The sequence below is a fragment of the Pleurodeles waltl genome, chromosome 10 (genome assembly GCF_031143425.1).
Source record: "Pleurodeles waltl isolate 20211129_DDA chromosome 10, aPleWal1.hap1.20221129, whole genome shotgun sequence".
In the NCBI taxonomy this organism is placed as follows: domain Eukaryota; kingdom Metazoa; phylum Chordata; class Amphibia; order Caudata; family Salamandridae; genus Pleurodeles; species Pleurodeles waltl.
The window spans coordinates 1,017,990,545-1,018,011,568 of record NC_090449.1 but is presented as its reverse complement, the minus strand read 5'-3'; the positions used below and the strand labels follow the sequence as shown (position 1 = coordinate 1,018,011,568).

Here is a 21,024-nt window from a genome sequence, read left to right as displayed (position 1 = left end):
TCCCACCCTCGGGATTTTGACCCCGCCTACCGCCATGGTTTTCGTGACAAACTTATCACCACGAAAACCACGGCGGTAGGCACTATCAGTGCAAGAGAATTCCTTCCCTGGCACTGATAGAGGTCTTCCCCGCCCCCCTCCCCAGAGTCCTCCCTCACCCTACCCCTCCCACTCCCGACATACACACACCTACATGCAAAGACACACACACGCATACCCACATTCACCCACGCATGCATACATTCATACACACACACAGCAACACACACTGACAAACATACAAGCACACAGGCATTCACACAACATACACGCACAATCACACCCATTCCTGCACACAGGCATTCTACACGACTCACACCCGCATGCACGCATGCATAAACAGTCACCCCCCCACACAACACCACCCACCCCCCTCCCCTGTCGGAGCACCAACTCACCTGCTTGCAGGGGGTCCTCCGGTAGGAGACAGGATGCGGCACAGCTGCCAGCAGCAGCGTCTGCCAGTGGAACACCGCCAGGCCGTATAATTTGTGATGATACAGTCGGCGGCATTTTACTGGCGTGGCGCTGCTGATGGCCACATGACCGTAGCCGGAATTCAGCCAGCCTTCTGGCAGAATTCCGGCTATGGTCATAATTTGGTGGACGGTAGGTAGCCATGGCGACGGTCTTTTGGAGGCTGTCGCCGTGGCGGTAGTCAGGATTTACTGCCAATGTCATAATGAGGGCCATGATGTCTTACAGCCTGCCTTTAGCACCTGAGGGTTGCAGGACTGACCAAGAGGAATGTTATATGGAGTTGAAGAAATCTGCCACTTAGTCATTTCTTTTTACTTCCAGAGGATGGGTCAAGATACTGAGGCTGCCAATGGAGACCACACTGAGCAGGCAACATTCCCAGATTCACTGTGCTTAAAGAAGAAAGGGGCTTCAGTGGGACCTCACTGAGAAGATATCAAGCCTTGTAGAGCCTTGCCACACTGCAACTTCCAGTGCTGGCCTGCAGTAGGATTTTGGGAACCAAAAAAGTAACTGTGTGTGAAAGTAAGAATATGGGATTCATGTAATCTATTGTTGTTTTCCTTGGACAACCAAGAAACACAATTTCAGTATAGGCACCATTTGTACTGTAATCAGTATATATGGCGCCTGTGACTGAAGTAATTCCTTTACATGTTGGTGCCTATTGTACTAAGGTGAAGGATCTCAGCCCCAGTTCAAGTCTCTTCCTTGTGCTTGGTATAGCACCCAAGATCACAAATTTGATGATTCAGCACAAACCCATAACAATTTCAGCTGGGAGGCAGTAAATGCTATGAACAGATAATACTTTCATGCTAGTAACAATCACAGTATTAAACAAAGCACTCAGCCTTTCATACAAGAAGTGGAGGTGGTCATTAGAGTCCTGACTAAAACATAAAAAGCCATCTGTAAAGAAGAAACAAAACAGAAAAGAATTTGTTTAGGTTTACGATGCACATGATAAAGATTTTAATGTGTGATGATTCAGTGCACTCTTGAGATGTAAATAATTTTGTCATAAACTGCAAAGCAAGCAAGTCATAGGGTGCTAAACGATACACCCAAAAAACTAACAGTGTGTGGTTAGACATAAAGACTCCTCTTTGGAGGAGCCAAAGCCCAGTCTATGTATATGTTTAAATATTAGTTACAATAGGTCAACAGAAAGGTGTGCTGTCAATCCAGACCTAATTACAAACGAGTTAAAGTACATGTACAAAATAAAAAAACAATATAAAAAATAGTTATAAAAGACAGCGCTGATGTAGTAGTAGACAATATAAGCTAAATATGTTACACTTACCTGGATGAACTAGTGGTAGGCTCTGTAGCAGTAGGCTGAAAAAGGCCAAAAAAGTAACCTACAACTGTACTCTCATACAGGTTAGAGAGGTTACAGATGGTTAGAGGGGTAAGAGCACAGCGGATAAAAGCACAGAAACTGGAGATAAAAAAAACTAATTTTTCTAAAATATTCCCATTGGTTACTAATCCTGTTCCACTGGCCCGAACACAACTTAGCCCAACCCTGGCTGTTTGCTCAAGGTAAGACAGTTAATGTATCTTTGTAAAATAATTTACCGTATTTTCATGTCGGATCCTGCGGTCAATAATATGGGGTTTCCATCAGCTGGGCTGCAATATATTCCATGGACACTGTGAGGCGAGGGCTGTTGGATAAATACAGACATAACATTGCAAGTTTCTTACCATTAAATTGTTCCAGTTTCTGCATTTTAAAAGTTCTTAATCTAACTTGTATGATGGTCATGTTGTTGCTTCAAAAGTTGGTAATGGTTTACAATTTTGATTATTCACTGATGCCAGTTTATGGAAAACTGATCACGTTCTGACCCACTGTTGTGATGTGCCTTAAATATATGTTAAGGTGATACGAGGGCAGGGTAAGTAATGATATCACCATGAAAAAGATCATTATCTTTTAGTTTGTGTCTTCAAGGTGCTTTACAGCCTTAACCATTTTTGGGGGTTTTATTTCTAACATGCCTTATGTTTAAATCTTCCTACCTATGGTATGAACTTGGTTATGTCACTTTAACTCTCCTGTACTATTTAGGATTTTCAACTCAAACAATGTAAATTCTCTATTTCCCTCTTGAACTGTTCTTTAATTAAAACATTGGTTTGGTAAGGTTTTGCTAACCAAATAATCCAGTTTATTGGGCTTATTTAAAAACAACACAAAACAACACAAAACCTACTATGGCAAGTTATTTAGGATATATCTCTCCATGCTTGACTATATTTACTGCATCCTGCAGACATCCCTGAAAAAGAGTGACAAGTCAGAGCTCTGGAGTCTGGAGCCTATTCCATTATCCTTTCCCCGTTTCTACCATTGCCCCCCAACACGCAGAAGAAAATAGAGCAATAAATCAATTGTAGAGTAACACATTTCATTGCTCATGCTGAAGTCTGGATTGAAACCTTTAGATTATATCTATTTTATTGGTTTCAAAACAAAAGTCACTGAATGATATTAGCAACTGCTTACATCATCAATGGAAAATATCAACAGCACTGTACACTAAGAGCCTCATTACGAGGCCTTGTGATGGAGCTCAGACAGCTGCAGACAGGGCGGTCCGACCGCCCCATTATGACCGTGCCAGAGCTGTCCCGGTCCAACAGCCTGCAGCCCGACGGTCCCAGCGGTTGTAATCCGCCAGGGAAGTGCTGCAAGTAGCACTGCCCTGGGGAATACGAGTGAACTGTAAAACTGTAAAAACTGTAAACTTTGCACTTGTATAGCGCACTACTCACCCGTTAGGGTCTGAAGGCGCTGTACGCATACCGCTGTGGAACCCCTCCTGGCTTTTCCCTGTTAGGCGCCCACTCCTGGACAGCCCCAGGGTGAAGCCAACCATCCAAGCGCTGTGAGGGCTGTTGTGGAGATTAAGCAAGCTATTGCCAAGAGTTACAGAGTGGGACCCATTAATTAGATTAGGCACCGAGGTGAGAATTATCTGGTCCAAGGGAATTGAGCCCAAGACCCGCTGAGGTGGGAATTGAACCCTGGTCCTGGGCCAGATCTCTGCATCAGGGTCTGCCGCTCTAACCATTGTGCCACACTTCTCCACGAGTCCCCATTCCTTGCCAGGCTGGAGGAATGGGGGAGTCAGGGACCACCGAATTGGGCAGTGAAATGTGCGACGGGTGCTGTCACACCTGATGCACCACAAATTGCCGCCGGCTAAATTACAAGCTGGCGACAATGTTATGGTGAGTGTTCCGCTGGGCCTGCGGCGGAACACTCCTAATATGGTGGGTAAAAGACCTCCAGTACTGGCGGTCTTAGGCCTGCAACGGTCCTGTGAAAGGACCGCCGAAGTCATAATGAGGCCCTAAGTGTCTATACGCTCTACGCAATGAAAATCAACAAACCGAGACGAAGCTTGGCATCAGGAAAGGTGGCCATCTTGTAACGGAGCTCTGCAGTGCAGTTATCATGGGGCCCTGATAGCCGCAAGCGGTGGGCTGGTGGTACAGAACGGAATAACCAGGCCCAATTTTGGACTGCTTATGGCGGCTAGAAACATTTGCAGCTGCCCACAACTGCATGACTGCTTAAGTACAGTATAGGCTGTAAAGCATGTGGGGAAGGGGCGCACGACACAGGACCCATTTCTCTCCTCGGCAAAGCCGTAGATGTCACACAGGTGGGGAGCTGGTGGGACACTGAAGGGAGAAGCAGGAATGCGGACAGCAGGAGACCGCTGGCGCTATTCAACTCATTCCCTGGGATCAGGTAAGTACACTGCTGTATTCATATCTTCTGTTTTTCCTTTCTCAAGCTGTATCAATATTCTCCCTAGCTGCCCCCCCCATTAAATGGTAGCCGCTATATTTAACAAATTTTTCATACATTCACATTTTTGTTTTACCTGCTGTTGTTATACTGATCATGATTATGACAAGTTCTAAATACCATGCTAGCAAAGTTGAAACCATTGTGGGGTTCATTATGATTGTCTGCATTGAAACACAATGACTCTGAACAATATTCTCTTGAGTCTTATTACTGTTTTCTCTACCCAACTCTTGAAAACTCAATTGTTCAGAGTTAAGCATCTAGGCAACTACAGTCCAGCCAAGTCCACAGTGATGAACACTAGGCCCCAGATTGTTATTTGGGCGGATGGCCCACAAGTCTGGCATGGTGACGGAGTATATTACTCTGTGCACATGGAGGGAGGGACTGCTAGCCTCATTAATAAATGACCGACAACCAGATGGTCATTTATAAAAGCACTACCGCCATCATATCAAGTCTATGCAGCAGGGTGCAGCTCTGTAGCACACAGAGTATTTATTTGTTCTTTACAAATAAATGCCAGGGTTCACCAGAAAAAAATAGCTACATGTCCACCCATCTAACTCTGGCGGGCGGATGTGTAGCCATTTCTCCAACAGCCTTTACCCTTTCCCTGTCAGGGTTGTTGAAGAAGTCTGGCCACAGCAGAGATGGATAGTCCGTGCTGTGACCAAATTGATGATCCACCCGAAATTATATTGGGTAGGTGGACCACTATGTTGGTGTGGAAGCAATTCCGTCGGAACGGAGTTCCTTTCCAACCAACATATAAATTGAGACCTAGGTCTCCGTAGAATCTGTCCTACATCATACTTACCCCAAAGAGGACAGCTCCTCAATGCTAGGATTGAGTTGCAAGACTACAGTTTAGTACCGGGTTTGAGTCAACCACCAACTCAGATTCCACTTTCTTACTTTCCTGTATTTCTTACCCTCCTGTGCATTCTATATGTAACTGACCCCATCAACCTACTTGGACACTGATCCGAAGTGGACATTTAAACAGATGACCGAGTGAATACAATTACCCCACCATTAACTCAGCAACGTCCTTGGGCCCTGTCGTCAATCCTCTGTCAGCTATCTGACAAACCTTAATCACTGGTATACATAGTTGTCTGCTAGTCCCAGTACCTTTGGTTTCTCAAGATGAACCCTCCTACTCCCACTCCCATGACAAAATCTTTGAACGTACTGTCAATCAATGTGAGTGGTTTCAATGTTTATAAAACAGAAGAGAATCATTCATTATTTATGAAAAATGAAGATATTGTATTACTCCAAGAGATGCACCTTTCCGCTTCCAAATCCTCGAAACTAAAATGGGATTGGTTGGGCTCTGCCATGCATTCTGGCAAATGAGGGCAACCAAATACAGAACGCCAGATGAGAAAGAGAAATTGAGGGGTGATGTACTGGATTACTTGGGTATCAATATCATTTCTGATTCTGTTCCCTCTACTTAGGTGCTTTGGTTAGCTGGGAAGGCCACATGGTAAGGCAATATGATGAGGGACTCTACCATGGCAAAACATATTGCTGAGAATAAGAGACTTTAAAGAGAACACAAAATGAGGGCTCTAATGATAGTCTTTAGTGAAGTCTCAAAATGGACATTGAAACAAGCTAAAAGTCAGTATGTTAGCCTCAAATACTTTCTACACCCAAGCAGCGGAACGTGCCTTGGCTAAATTGAAATTTGACCACTGTGAAGGTGGCAGGAAGAGGGCCTATTACTGGTCACCCAACTGTTATGTTTATTTGCAGAGCACACAACTCACTCAGGAAAGTATCCTAATGCTGAAAGCAGGAGCTGCGCAGGCTAAATTCAAGAACTGAGGAGGAGGCTGTATTGTGCATTGGCAGGTCGTTCCAGACTCTGTGAGTGAGGTCAGAGAATGCAAGACCACCAGATCTGGCTATGCTTATGGAGGGGATGTGCAAGCAGGAGTCTGACTGAGCAGAGGTGTCTGGAAAGTTTATGGAGGTTTATGGGATTGTTAAAATAGGTAGGGCCAATGTTGTGCAAAGCTTTGTACTTGTTGCTGTAGTCCAACTTGCTGATGATGAGAGCTTGAGTGAAGGATCTGTGGGTGATGGTGGAAAGTCATTTAAAAATCTTTTAAAGCGTTTTGAATGTGTTGCAGCAGGAGGCAGAGACTGTGTATACTTGGCCGGTCATAGCGAGCTGGCTGTTGACTACTATTTTGAGGTACTTTGCATGGGCTTCCAGGTGGGGTGTAGGTCCGCGTCTAGTGGGTCATTAGGTGGAGTCCCATGGAGAGTTGCTTTAGCTGAAGATTACTACTTGTATCTTGTCTGTATTGAGCTTGAGGCAGCTGGTTTTCATCCATCTGGCAACTTCAGACATGCAGGTAAATAAGTTGGTAGAGATGTCCGTCGTTTTACTGGAGGATGAGTGTGTTCAGCCTGCGTAGTATATCATTTTGACTCAGTGGGCACGGATGATGCTGGCAAGTAGGGTTTTATGGAGCTGTGGGGCTGAGCAATGATCCTTGTGGAACACCACAGATGAGGTTGGCAGTAGCCGACATGAAAGGAAACAAGATGACTGACTTGATGCAGCCTGCAAGGAAGGAGCAGACCCAGCAGAGCCTTGGACATTAGTTTTATTCAGATACTGAATGAGGATTGGGTGGGAGACTGTCACACGTGGCAGAAAGATCCAGTAAGATGAGGGATGTATTATCTGCCCTGTCCACAATCAGTCAAACGTCATCCGTGGTGAAGATGAGGGTAGTCTCAGTGCTGTGGCTGGGTCTGAATCGGGAATGAGTCATGTTGAGGAGGTAGTTGTTGGTTGAGGTACGTGGTAATTGGCTACCATCTTCGGGTCGGCTGAGAGTTTCTTCAGGAGGGGGAGTACTGAGGCATATTTTGAGGTATCCAGGAAGTTGGCTATGTTGATCAAGCAATTCAGAGTCAAGGTCACAACTGTGCTGATGGAGTCCAGGTCTTTTGCAAGATATGGTGAGGGCAGGAGTTTGAGGGTGCTCTGTAGTACATAGATTGCATGACTGCTGCAATTTCTTGAGTGGTGATGGTCGGCTAGGCGGTCAAGGTGTCTCTCTCGGTGTTGGTGGTGACAGACAGGGGGGTTGCTAGGGCAGATGAATCTGGATAGGGCTCAATGTTGTCAAAGATGTTGGGAAGCTTGTTGAAGAAAGAAGAAAGCTAAGTGCAGAGGTCTTGTTAGATGGTGACTCTTGTGGGGTTTGGCTTTCATAATGGCTAAGATTTCCTTTACGCTGCTGGTGCTGCTTTCGATCTGCTGACGTATTCTGTAAATATTGTGGAGAAATATGCTTCTTGTTATGAATCTCTCTTATGTCCCCACCAACTAAACACTGCAGTCTTGGAAGAGGAGCATTTACAACTTTTGAAGATCACTTCCCCATCAGCAGGGGGCCTGGACTCCTTAAAGGGGAACTAACCGAGGAAGAGATCTAGGAAGGTTCATCAGCGTTACCCACTTGCTGCTCCTCTGGGGAAAAGAGATACCCAGGGGAATTTTACAAAAGAAGCCTGCTTGGTCTCTTGCTGAATAAGGCATCCAAGGAAGCAAAGTCCTTAGGATCTCTGAAGCACCTCTCTAACAAATCAATCATATCACTACTCTCTAAACCTTAAAATAATCACCTTGACTGCCCAAGATACAGGTCCATTTCACTTATCAATATTAACATAAAGATCCTAGCAAAGGTCCTGACCACCAGACGGACCTTGGTACCATTCTCTATGGTCCATGAATTTCATGTTGGTTTTGTACCTGACAGAACATCCAGTAATCACATGAACACTTTTTCTCATGTTTTGTGGACCTTCAGAGATGACCGAAAACTAGCATTACCCCACTTGTAGGATGAGGAGCAGGTATTTAACAGGGTAGACAGAAGACATCTTTTCAATACCCTCAAAAGAGCTGGGCTGAACCATCTGTCTCAATTCTTGAAGTTATGCCCCTCATTCAGGACTTCTCCTGCTTTCGTGGGTATCAGATCAACTGGGATAAATGCAAAGTGCTACTCCTTCACCGGACATGCAACAACGGCCTGTCTTCATGATTACCCTAGGAGATGGATTCTGAGAGGCCTAATGTACCTGCGAATGATGGTCAATAGAGGGCTGGAAAATGTAACCGACCACAACCTAAATCCTCAGCATGACAAATGGCCTCCAACTTTGTGCAATGGACTTGACTCAATTTATTAATGTGGGGCAGAGTAGAAGTAGGGAAAATGACTGAGGTGCCTTGCTACAACTACTTTTTCAATATACTCCCATTGGTAATAAAACATGAAAAGTTAAAGCATCCCATTTCAATATTAAATAGTTTTTCTGTAGCCGATCCAAGCCCAGACTAAAACCAGAAATACTGGGGCCATATACTGCTATTGAAGACCTATGAATCTCCCCACATGAGAATGTACTACTATGCACAGCATTTGCCTCAACTAGCCTAATATATGCCCAAAACATTACATAAGCCCATGTGGGACAACAGTGAGAGGCATCTCATTCACTGTGCTGACACCATATTACCAGTATGTAGTTATCTTTCACAGACATTACCAAATACGAACCCTGTAATAAATTGCATGCTAACAGTGGAAACACAAGCTTATAACCCTCTCCAAACCGACCCCCTTGTCCACTCTTTGGCACCATTGTGGGTAAATGCTGGATTAAAAACTAAAAGGAAAACCTTTGAGGGTTAGGACGGACAAGAAGTGGTATTATGAAACCAGACCAACTGTTGTCCAATGGGGAGTTTAGAGACTTTAAGGACCTATGACGTGACTTTGATCTGGCAGAAGGCCAGCTTTGGCGTACAGACAATTGTGCAGTTGTCTTCTAAACCGACTGGGCCCTTCTCTTCTAGAACTCCAGAGTTCCTGCAATACAATTAGACACACCATGTTTCAGGGACACTTTGTCTATGGTAAACACATACTCTAAAGCCACAGAGAAGTCTACTAGACCTAATAGAAGGCCATACTACACAAAGATTATAATGAAGCAGAATGGGCAGACTTGATGGACTCACACAAGAGTACTTTAAGAGGTGATGTATTTGTACTTCAAAATACTCCACTCAAGGTACTGGTCCCTGATGAGACTGCACAGCTCAGATTTGCTACCTAATGACCTTTGCTGGAGATGTAATGCGCATCACTGCAATATCACACACATACTGTGGCACTGGGTTCAACTGTAGTGTGCAGGCAATGTGGCAAGTAATGTCACAAATTTTCTCTATTCAACGTATCCCATTGATACACTTGGCACTGGGATTCAACACACTGAATATTTCTGGACTTAATCAAACTTTCTCATGGATGAGTACCAACCTCCCTGGTGCTGAAGTTAAAAGTTTTCAGTTTTCTGTTCCATCATTACTACTCTGTTTTTAAGGTCGCTCAGCTGCTTCTTAGATTTAGCAACAGTTTCAACAAAGCCAATTGTCTCCAGAACTTCTGTTTTAAAGTCTGAGCACGACAACAGGTATTCACCCCTCTTGATGCCCTTGACTTAGTCTCTCTTTGGATGCAGACTTGCGCATACTGGAAGAAATCTTTCATTTTCTTATTTGTCACCATTGTGCCCGCTTCCCTTTATGTCATGCTCACTGGTGTTCTTGCTGGATTCTCGCTGTCATATGCTTACATGCCGTAAACCCCTTACTTTAATGCTCTTTCCAGCCCGCCACAGGACAACACAACTGCTTGCTTTGTCCTCTCCAGGAATGGTGCCATCCCAGCTATAGCTGGCCTTTCACACCTCAGGGGTGTTGCCGTAGGCCTTGACACCACTGTTGACGTGTTACTCTGCACACTTGTTTGGTCTCTCAAAGGCTCGCTGAAGAGTTGCCTAAATTCCAACTCAGATCAGCCTGTGTGCACGGTGTGGCATCCACCACTACCACTAAGCCTATGCATCATACCCATCGCTGCATTTGTCTCAGTTGGCAGATAAGACGAAAACCCAGCTAGTGCCGGATGCTACAACGGCCATCTTGGGACACGACCAACGTCCCCTTTACTCTCCCCCACTACCGACCCACCCGGAAATGTAAACTTTTTAGCAGTGTTAGTTCACAGAGAGATGGCTCACCATTAATGTTTCAAATTCACTGGAAGTGTACATAAATTATATGTGAAAAATCATATGAAAGCATATACCTTTTGTACTATTGTTAATGACTCAAATTTATATTTTTTTTAATGATCTGTGTAAGTTGTTATCAAATTCATATTAATCAATACCAATCTTATGCCCAACATTTTTCAAGCAACAAGGTCAGAGGTTTAAACTGCTTGACCACAAATCAACAGGGCCACGCATTAACACATTAGAACAGAGGTCAGAAAATGATTTAATGGTTCTCCACTGAACAAAGACATAAACTGCCTTGCAACCTATGTTAAAAAAAACAGGTTGGTGATATAATAGAGTTATAAACACTGGATCGCTTACCCCCTAATCTAGCCATAAATGTTTTGGAAACTGGATGCTCTAGGAAGAGATGGAATCTCATTATTTGCTGTGCCATGCCCAGAAACGAAATTCAGCAAGACAAATAGACTCTGGTTGCATCAACGAAACAAGTGAAACAGCTTCTACAGATATTTAACCCATTCACATAGTGCATAATGGTCACGGAAATCAGAACAGTGACAGTAAAAATCATCATCAAAACAAGAGAACATACTGTAGTTTTATTAAAATTTTATATTAAGCAGAATTAAGTCAGGAACGTACATAAAGAAAAAGAATAATACCTGCATTTCAGAAAGTGGAGGAGCACTGCTAGCCCACAAGGTGGAACGCCGGTCTCCTGTCTCCATATCCCACATAGAAACTTCATTATTGCCTTGAACAGCTGTTATCACAAGAGTAACAGTCAGGAGATCATAAAAGACTATTAAAAATTCTTATCAAGCACAATCAGAGAAAGGCATCCATTTGCAGGACATTTTAACCCACATATAGATTATAGATGTAATCTAAAGTTTGTTGATGTATATCCACAAACAAAACAAGATGAGGTCTAATTACAGGGAATCAGAATGCCTCTGCCAAGATGGTCGCTGTAGAAAGCCGGCTCTTTATATGATATATCAAAATGTGGTATATCATGCAATGAGTCCGGGCGTTCCCTTAACTATTGGATAGGGGCTTGCTCCAGCAATCCCAAGGTGCTCCTTTAGGGGCTAGTTTGGTTGAGAAGCCTTAGGCTTATCAGAGAGGAGTGTGAGCCATTTGCAAATACACAGTGTCAATAAATGAGACACATGACCAAGAAGGAGATCCACACTAATTTACAAAAATAACAAGCATCTTTATATGTGCTTTGGCACCAGAATCAATTCGTTCAGGTATTTATATTTTTGTAAGAAGAATCTTGACAGTTTTGACAGTCCAATTTCTGGAAGCTGCAATGTTATCCTATGGGGGAAAACAAAGACGGCAAAACTGGTACAGTACAGCAACCTCAGGTAAGTATTGCGCAAGGGTTTAGACCACACCAACAGGCCACATAGGGCAGCACTGGAGTGGCCGGGTAAAGAGGGTTAGTATGGCATTGAGTGCCCAATGTTACTCAATGGAGATTGATCCAGTTGAGAAGACACTGCAAATGAGGACTGGGGATCCAGTCGGTGGGAACCAACAAGGGGGTGCCGATCTTGAGATGTCCAGGGACGTGGAGGCACCTCAGGTCCTCTTCTCCATTGTCCAAGGTGACGGGTCTAGAGGTGTATTTAGGTGTTGGGGTTTTCTCCACCGGAGCACTCGTGGTTGAGGGAGCCTGCGGTCAGAGGCTGCAGGCGACGTCTGGGGGTCCACAGTGGGCAAGTCCACAGTAGGCTTCCTTTCTGAAGGGGTGGTGGACCAAGTTAGCACCATTGGTCCACTTCAACTTGGTCCGTGTGGCACGAGTGCAGAGGTGCTTTTAGGTGACGGGTTTTTTGGCAGGCCAGAGTCCTCGCAGTTTGTCTTGGGGTGACTGCAAGAACTGCTTCACGGGGGTTCCTGGGTATTTGTTTAAGGCAGGCAGTCCAGCCATTGGAGCCACAACACCTGCAGGACGAGTCAACTTTGGCGCATTTCGGCAAGAGCAGTGGACAGGCTGGGAAGGCTAGGTCCAGGTCAGGTGCTTCTTCCTTTGCTTTTGTGGCATTTCAGTGTCCTTTGTCTTAGGTCAGCAGGAATCTAATTTCTTGATGTCAGGGGCTCCACTAAATACTGCATTTAGTGGCATTCCAGGGAGCACAGGGTAGAAGCCAATGAGCTAATTAACCCTGGGGCCACTAGATCCCCTATTCAACCACTTCCTGTGTGAAGGGGGCATAACCCTGTCCCAGGGTTCCTAAATCTGGGAATACCAAGAATTCTAAAAGTTGTGTCCACCTTGGGCAGCTCACCTCCCGTAATTTTCCGCAGGCCCAGGTGCCAAAGGGGCCCTGGGGCAGAGGTTGGCATCAATCATGTGAGTGAAGCCAGATTTGCATACCAAGAGCTGTGGGCCTCTTTGAAGCCCCCTGCTTTGGAATGCAAATGTATGGGTCCTCCTGTTGGGTGGGGTGTGTAAAACACCTCTCACAAGGCAGGCTTTGTGACTGACCTTCCAAGAGCACAGGCCCACACCCTAGGAGGTCAAACTCGTGTCTGCCTCTGGCAGACTGGCTAAAACTAGTCAGTCCCATACAGGTAGTTGGTAGGTTTTCAGGGGGGCACCTGTAAGGTGCCCTCTGGGTGCATGTACTGATAAACCCATCACTTGCTTCAGTGAGGGTTTATTAATACGAGATGTTGGATACCAAACATAGCTATTTTCAGTGACGCCATTATGTAGCTGGGGGATTCGTATTGACCAGTGTCCAGCACATGTACTTCAAACAGCTTCTCTGCTCACTCACTAGGTCTAAGAATTGACAAATACATAGCAGGGGCATATCTGCTCAAGCAGATATGTCCTCGCATGTAATATAGTGCAACCTGCCTTAGGGCTGTACTGCACGCACTGTTAAGGGACATGGTGCACAGGCGGTGTGCTATGTCGTGTTTTCACTTTTAGCTACATCGAGATACGCAGCCTACAATGTCAGTCTGTGCGTTCCAGGTGAGGGGTCTCTGAGGATGGCACCATACAAGTGGCAGACCATGCCTTAGGTACCAGGAGTGCCACCAACTATGGACTTAAAAGGAGGCCAAAGGTATTTTGCCAATTGGGAAACAATTGTACAGTTTTAGGGAAAGAGATCTGGCGCTGGGGACCCGGTCAGCAGAACGCAGTGCACTTTCGGTCAAAACTGCATCAAATACCAGGCAAATAGTGGGGGTGACCATCTAAAAAAAAAGGGGCACTTTCCCACAGTTGCAAAATACCTTACTTCTGACCACTTCCAGCAACATCCTTAATAAACATGTAGATCTAGCATTGCAACACGATAATTAAAATTAGATTCTGGTGGCCCAAATTTTCTGCAGCTGTGGAAGAACTACAATCATTTACACCAAGGTACTTAGAGCAGCAGTGACTCTGCAGGAGTTTGGTGTTTAAAGAAGATGTCAAATGGAGATTTGCTTCAATATGAACTCTTTGTTGGCGGAGTGCAGTTGCTCTAGATTACCTACCTGAGTTTCTTAAAGTTTCTGGATCTGATGCCTGCAATGTCTCTAAATTGATTCCTACCTGCTGACAATTTTTGGCAAAGGGGATGGACTTTCAGTACAGTGTCCGTTTATGGGTATAGGGTAGTGAATTTGTTTCTGTAGCTGTAGCCGAGGTGGCAGAAGACAGGTGTGTCAGCTCTGCCCATTCATCCTACCTTCATGCCAAATCTTCATGGACCCATCTTCTTTCTGGGGAACTGGATGTGGAAGCAGTACCCAACTAAGCATGCCTGGCTGGTCTGCTACTGTAAAGTTCCAAGATTAAAAGCCAAGGTCAGATTTCAGTGAGGGTGGGGGCTTGTTGCTCTGCTGACCCAATTCGCTACTATAGACCTTGGTCAGATGGAGGAAGGAATATGGTGTGAGGTTATACCAGAAACCTTTGGTAATGCTCTTTCTGGTGGATACTCAATCTAACTGCAGATTCCGCACCCTATGAACCACCACAGATTTCAGACTGGGTCCAGAAACTCTTGGAATAGCTCATGCATGTCGGAAGGTGGTGCCACTGACTTCCATCACAGGCACTGACATCAGTTTATTTATCATTCTCGTCCATGCCCTTAGACAAGAAGCATAGCTAATATGCTGACCTAAACTAGGAATGTGCAAATATAACTTGAAACCTTATTATTTTATGAAATTCCACTCCATAGAAACGGGGAGGAGGATGGCTGGTGAGTATTTTGTTGTTAGGAAAGAGTATCTACCAGAAAGAGCATTACCAAATCAGACAGAACACAAATAACAATCTCTGGTGTAAGAGAGACAGCTGATGAAGTAGAGAAATGTAGGAAAACATTCCCAGAATTAACTCTGAAAAGGTGTGACTGAGCAGAGCTTAGTGGTGACTCCCTAGCATGACGTGTGGTAGAAAATCTGAGGGGCTGCAGCTTCTCACAGGAATGTTCTAGAGGGCAAAGCAGGCTGACTGGCTGAAACCTATCTTTGGTCTCTTTTTTAAATTTACTAGGATATGTTACTAAAGAGAAGGGCCTAGTGCCTTCATGCATCATACTTAACACTGAATTGCTATTATAAGGTACTATGGACTCCCATCTCGATGACGGGGAACGATTCAAGCATGTGAATCTATGAAAGTTTCAATACTGGGGTAACTTGTCCTTCTGATGGGTATTTCTAACCACAGGTTTCCCATGTTGTGAATCAATACCAAAGCAATGCCCTCTTCAAGGAAATGGATCTGAGGAGTGGACTTCCATCTTGTAGGACTGAGTGTCCAAAATAGCCCTCCAAGTTGACTTGTAAATCAATGAATTAACGCCTGGTGAAAGTATGTACAAATTCCCACATGGCTGCCTGACATGTCCAAAAAGGAATGCTCCTAGTTAAAGACTTAGTTGCAGCTTTCGCCCTGGTGAAAGGAGCCCTAAGACCAGAAGGAGGCTTCTTTTTGGCAACAGTACAGCACAGCTTAATGCACAGGACAATCCATTGTGCCATGGCTCCTTTCTGGACTGCTCTTCCTTTCTCCCCACCACAGAGCCCAATGAACAGCAGATCATCCACCTCATACTGCTTAGTCATACAGTCATAAGCAAAGTAGCAACTAAGGGTTTACTGTAATCCAACTGTCGCCTCCTCACCTTCTTCTTAGATGTATGAGAAGGAAGAAAGTATTCAGGGAGTTTACTGGACTGCCAGCCATTGAAAGGTGACATGTCTATTTGGAGAAAGAATGCACATGTCCCAAGCACCACAGCTTATCAGGGAGAAGGTAGTATTCTGAGGCTAAAAAGAAGAAGCTTGCAGCTGGCTGACAATGCACAGTAGTGACTTCAATGAGAAGGTCTTCAGAGTTTGAACTCAACTATGAAAAGGCTTGAAAGGAACACAAATCAAGAATGATAGAACCAAATGTAAGTTCTACTGCAGCAGAATGAATGTGGCAGGGGAAGACATGTGAAAGCCCAAGATTACAAGAGCTGATAAGGCAAATGAAGAAAGGTGGCAGATACAAGTCAGTAAGCAAGCCTTAAGAGTGCCCACAACAAACCCTTGGCAGGCCAGAGATAACAAAAACAAAAGTACACCAGAAAATCTAGCATGTAGAGGATCCACCTTGTCCTTTCTAGTCCTTGTCCTTTCTAGCACCAGGCGTAAAACTTGAATCAACAGCTTAAATAAACTTGATTTTGTGGAGGGGCGGCAAGCAGTCAAAATGGCATACCTCAGTTGTGAGAGCAGATCAAAACCACTCAGCTGGTTACACTCAATTTCCACAACTGAAAGTGTAGATTGTGACGATTAAGATGCAATACCGTGTCTTGCTGCTAAGACAGAAAAGCCTCAAATAGGAAGCAGAAGTGGAAAACAAATGCTCAGAGGAAGATGTTCAGAGTACCAGACCCTCCTGGCCCAATATGGAACTCCTATAATCAGCTGTGCTCGGTTCCACCTTCCTTTCTTCAAATCTATGAAATCAGTGGTAATGGTGGGAATAAATACAAGATGCAACAGTCTTAGCAAGGGTGGAATGCGCTCCTTAAGGTACCCACAGGAGGAAACTCTAGTGGGCAGCCTACTAGATTCTGAGGTTTCTCAGAGGTAGAAAAGAGGTAAACCAACAGCCCTGATGTTGAGGGATCCTGCTAGATGAGTGGCTGTCAGGGAGCCACTCATCTAGCATCACAATTCCACAGCCACAGGTCCTCCAGACAGAGGAAAGAAAACTCCACACCGCCCTGTTTGCTGGAGGACAATATAGTAGTGGCATAATCTTGGCATTTTCTGCTTATGTGTCCCCATTATATTTCATATATTCATTTACTCTGAGTACATGTTTCTCATTTATAAATGCATGTTGCATTTAGTATTTGTTAGAAATGGGGTCTTTGGTTGGCAGTCAGGTTACCCCCTGACCAAGCATGGACCCTCATTTTAGTCAGGATAAGTCACACACAATCCAAACTATCCTGTGCCCACTTTCTGGTAGCTTGGAACAGAGCAGTCAGGCTTAACTTAGAAGGCAATGTGTAAAGTATTTGTGCAATAAATCATACAATACCACCTAGCACCACAAAAAAACACCACACAGTGTTTAGAAAAATATAGACTATTTATCTGGATAAATGCAGGTCAAAACCATCAAAGATGCAATAAGTAAATGTAGAGCTATCACTGAAAAGTGATATAAAGTGTCTTAAATTTTTAAAAGCAAACAAAGTCTCTTTCAAGCACAAAGTACATGGTTCGCATGAAAAATCCCTGCAAAGGAGGAGAAGCATTGAAACAAAGGAGTGTACATTGATCTCTCGGGCTGCACACGGATATGCGTCTTTAGTTTCCACGCAGGGACGGCTGTGTGTCGATTTCCGGCACTCGGTCGTGGATCCTCTTCAGTTTGCCAGGTTTCCAGATGCCCCGGGGACGGTGCGTGGATTTCCTGTGCTGGCAGGACGAAGTCACAGGAGCTGCGTCGATCCGGTGGGCGTTGCGTCGGATTTTCTACCACATGGCAGGTGGTGTGTCGATTCCTCTCTGGAAGTCGGGCTGCGTCGTTCCGGCTCAGCAATGCATTGATCCAGTGGGCCGTGCGTTGAATTTCCGGTCGCTTCGCTGGCGCTGCGTCAATCTTCTCGTTGCGAAGTTGGGCTGCGTCGTTCCAGTTCGGCGTGCTCTGAAATTCTCACAGCGGCTCTGCATCGTTTCTGGCAGGCTGTGTGTCGAATTTCGCTGCACAAGGAGTCCTTCTTGAAGAGATGAAGTCCTTTTGGTCCTGAGACTTCAGGGAACAGGAGACAAGCTCTATCCAAGCCCTTGGAGTGCACTTCTTCACCTCAGCCAGAGAGAAGCAAGGCCGCAAGGAAACAGCAAGGCAGCAGTCCATCAGAGAAGACTGTTTTAGGGACAGTCTAAGGCTTGGGAGTTTTAGGGAGTTTTAGGCTTGGCAAGTACTTTTAAATGCCAAATCGAATTGGCAGTGAAACTGCATACACAGGCCTTGCAATGGCAGGCCTGAGACAAGGTTAAGGGGCTACTGAAGTGGGTGGCACAATCAGTGCTGCAAGCCCACTGGTAGCATTTATTCTACAGGCCCTGGGCACATATAGTGTACTTTACTAGGGACTTAGAAGTAAATTAAATAGTCCAATTGGGTATGATTCAATGTTACCATGTTTAAGGGGAGAGAGCATATGCACTTTAGCACTGGTTAGCAGTGGTAAAGTGTGCAGAGTCTTAAAACCAGCAAAAACAGTATCTAAAAAATGGAGGGAGGCAGGCACAAAGTTAGGGGTGACCAACCTAAGGCTGTCAGGTCTAACATTATTGTTTGCACATGTATACCAAATAACATTTGTTTGCTTTAGTTTGCTTGCTCAGCAATTATTCATTTATACATATTAAGATGGTTTATAACGCTTAATAGAATTTGAGTGAAGGTGAAACAATAAGTTCACCCCTTTTAAAGTTATCAGAAAATTGTATTTAATCTGGGAACAAGCAAGTAAAAGGGAGAGAGGAAAAATTGACTTTCGTGGAGATTGAGCTTGATCAAGCAGAAGCTTTAAACACCCTTAAACACCCTTCATGATGATCCACAGGCACCTCAGAGCCAGTCTAGCCAAAGTTACTGATTACAGAGATAGTCATACAGAACCACACTTCTGTTGTTCCATTGAGGTATGAGAGGCCTAATTAGAGGCAAGAAGAAAAGGGTTGAAGGACAGAGAATGGTTTCACCTTTTCCACAAAGGGAAATCATGCACTATCATTACAATGCAGGAATTCTTTTTAATACTTTCCTTATTATTTGCTTTTCTTGTCAATGGTCTGTTCGTTTATATAGTTTCAGCTTCCCATTTTGTGCTCTATGAATGAATGGACTATGATATTAATAAAACTCCTATGTATTCTTGAGTGTTTCTATTCATAGAAAAAAGAGATTTGGAACTCATCAACAACAAATAAACCTGTGTGGCTCACAGGACTGATCGTTACCCATAATGCTCCATGCTCATGTAAAGCTCAGGGGGTTTGTGGGATACCCTCCACCAGGTTTCCTGTCTCTAGCTGGTAGTTAGGCGCTGAGTCTGCATTTTCGACAAATGGTTAGAAAATCTAACCTCCAACCATACTTCACTTATAATAGCAAAAAAGGTATCAGATCATCAGCACCTGGATCAGCTTGTCCTTGACAGAAAGCAGACAGCTCCTGAGGGCCAGCTGGATGCCCCACAATTCCAAATGTGTATGTATCTGTCCACAGTGGCCAGGTGTCCTCCCCAAATGAAATAAGTTGCGTCGGTTACCAGTTTCACATCAGTAGGTGGTGGGAAGAAAGTCCTGCTAGCCATATTCACTTGCATCATCCACCACCTAAGGTATCAGGCTGCCTATCAGAGATGTGGATCCTTCGTCTAGGGCATTCCCAGCACTGTACCCACTAAGCCCGTAGATTCCAGAGCAAGGCCCTCATCGACCAATAGGCATGATCCAAAAGGAGGATGCATGATGTACCAAGCAGCCTCAACCCTTCAGGGCTGGAACAATGGCTATCGCTTCACACACTGGGACATGGACTTGCTGCAGACGTGGAAAGCCTTCAGAGTGAATGTATCCATGATGGCCTCAACGAAGGGCAGGAACTGATACGGGAGATGGGACTGCCGAATCAAAACATGATATATTGCATCCTGTGACTCCATAGGCTCCACCCAGTCCTCGAAGACTAAGGCCAAGAGACACTCTGTAAAAAACCTCATATTGAACTTCTTTCTGAGGAATGTGTTCACCAACCTGGGACTGAAATATCGGTTTAGGCCCCAGGCTTTACTGGAGATCAGGAAGTACTAAGAGCATCACTGTATCGCCTGGTATACAATCTTGATCACACCATTGGTGAGTAACATCACCACTTCCATGAAGAAAATGTTGATGTGACCCTTAGATGTCTTTAGGAAAATTGGAGAAACGTGAAGAGTTGTCCTGAAGGGAAAGGACTAACCAAACTGAACAATCGGGAGGACCCACTGGTGTGAGGTAATCAAGCCTCAGCACTGTAGGCAATGCTGAATCCTTGCCCAGCCAATCACAAATGGTAATAGGAGAGGGGCTACAAAAGAGGTCTGGCAGTAGTGCTAGAAGAAGAGGTGGAGCAGTACCGATGCTGGTGGCCGCGTCTTTAGCAACACCCCTGCGCCTACAGCCGTGAAAATGTTGAGCTGGCTACTGGATAAGCTATGAAGGCTACCTCTGAAAAACAGCAAAGGACCCTTGAATACCTCCATTATTATTGGTGAAATTGGTGTGCTGGAAAAGAAACCAAGGGAATGAGCTGTAGTTCTACTGCCCTTAAAGGGTTGGAGAGCCACATCTACTTTCAGACCAAACATTTTGGCTCCATTAAAAAGGCATAATCAGAAGAGCACTTTGTTTGTCTGCTGAAACCCTAATGGAAGGCATCCAAGCACAGCCTCGGATGAGGATGCTAGAGCTTATGGCAAGACCAGAATCCAAGATATATTTAATAGCATCTTGACCACCTTGCACTGTTTGAGCAAACGCTTTTCAAGAATCTTCAGGCCAAGTGGTAAACTCACAAATGCCAAATCCAAAAAGGTGTGAGTATAACAACACAAAGGAAAACATCATTCAAGGAGTGCAAAGCTAGACTAACGGAGACAAGAAAACTTTCTTGCCAATCTTATTCTCTTAGATTCTGCTGGGGCAGCAGGAAAGGAGTTTTTGTAAAATTTTATATACACAGAATGAACTGATCCTCTTTAGCTAGCCGGTAAATATTTAAAGTAGATCCTACACATTGATCTACCTTACTTTAGTTATTCAGAATGGGATACATTTGACTATCAACAGTCAACTAGAAATCAGGGGTGTCCAAAATGTGTGTAATTTGTTTTCAAGACATTATGTGAAATTTCAGCAAAATTAATTGCAATTAGGTGAAATGCAAATTTGTATTTTAGATCTGTATTTTAGCAGGA

The 21,024-nt window shown here is 44.5% G+C and overlaps 1 protein-coding gene across 2 annotated transcripts in view; it reads right to left on the bottom strand.

Annotated features, from left to right (window-relative positions):
* The window catches only part of PIK3R4 (phosphoinositide-3-kinase regulatory subunit 4), a 148,236-nt gene that overhangs the window by 20,598 nt on the left and 106,614 nt on the right, over nucleotides 1-21,024 (bottom strand). For both annotated transcript variants that reach the window (XM_069211927.1, XM_069211928.1), the window contains 2 exons: nucleotides 11,164-11,264; nucleotides 2,107-2,195 (listed from right to left, as the gene is read on the bottom strand). In XM_069211927.1, coding sequence (XP_069068028.1) covers nucleotides 2,107-2,195; nucleotides 11,164-11,264 — 190 coding nt within the window. The remainder of the gene's footprint in view (nucleotides 1-2,106; nucleotides 2,196-11,163; nucleotides 11,265-21,024) is intronic.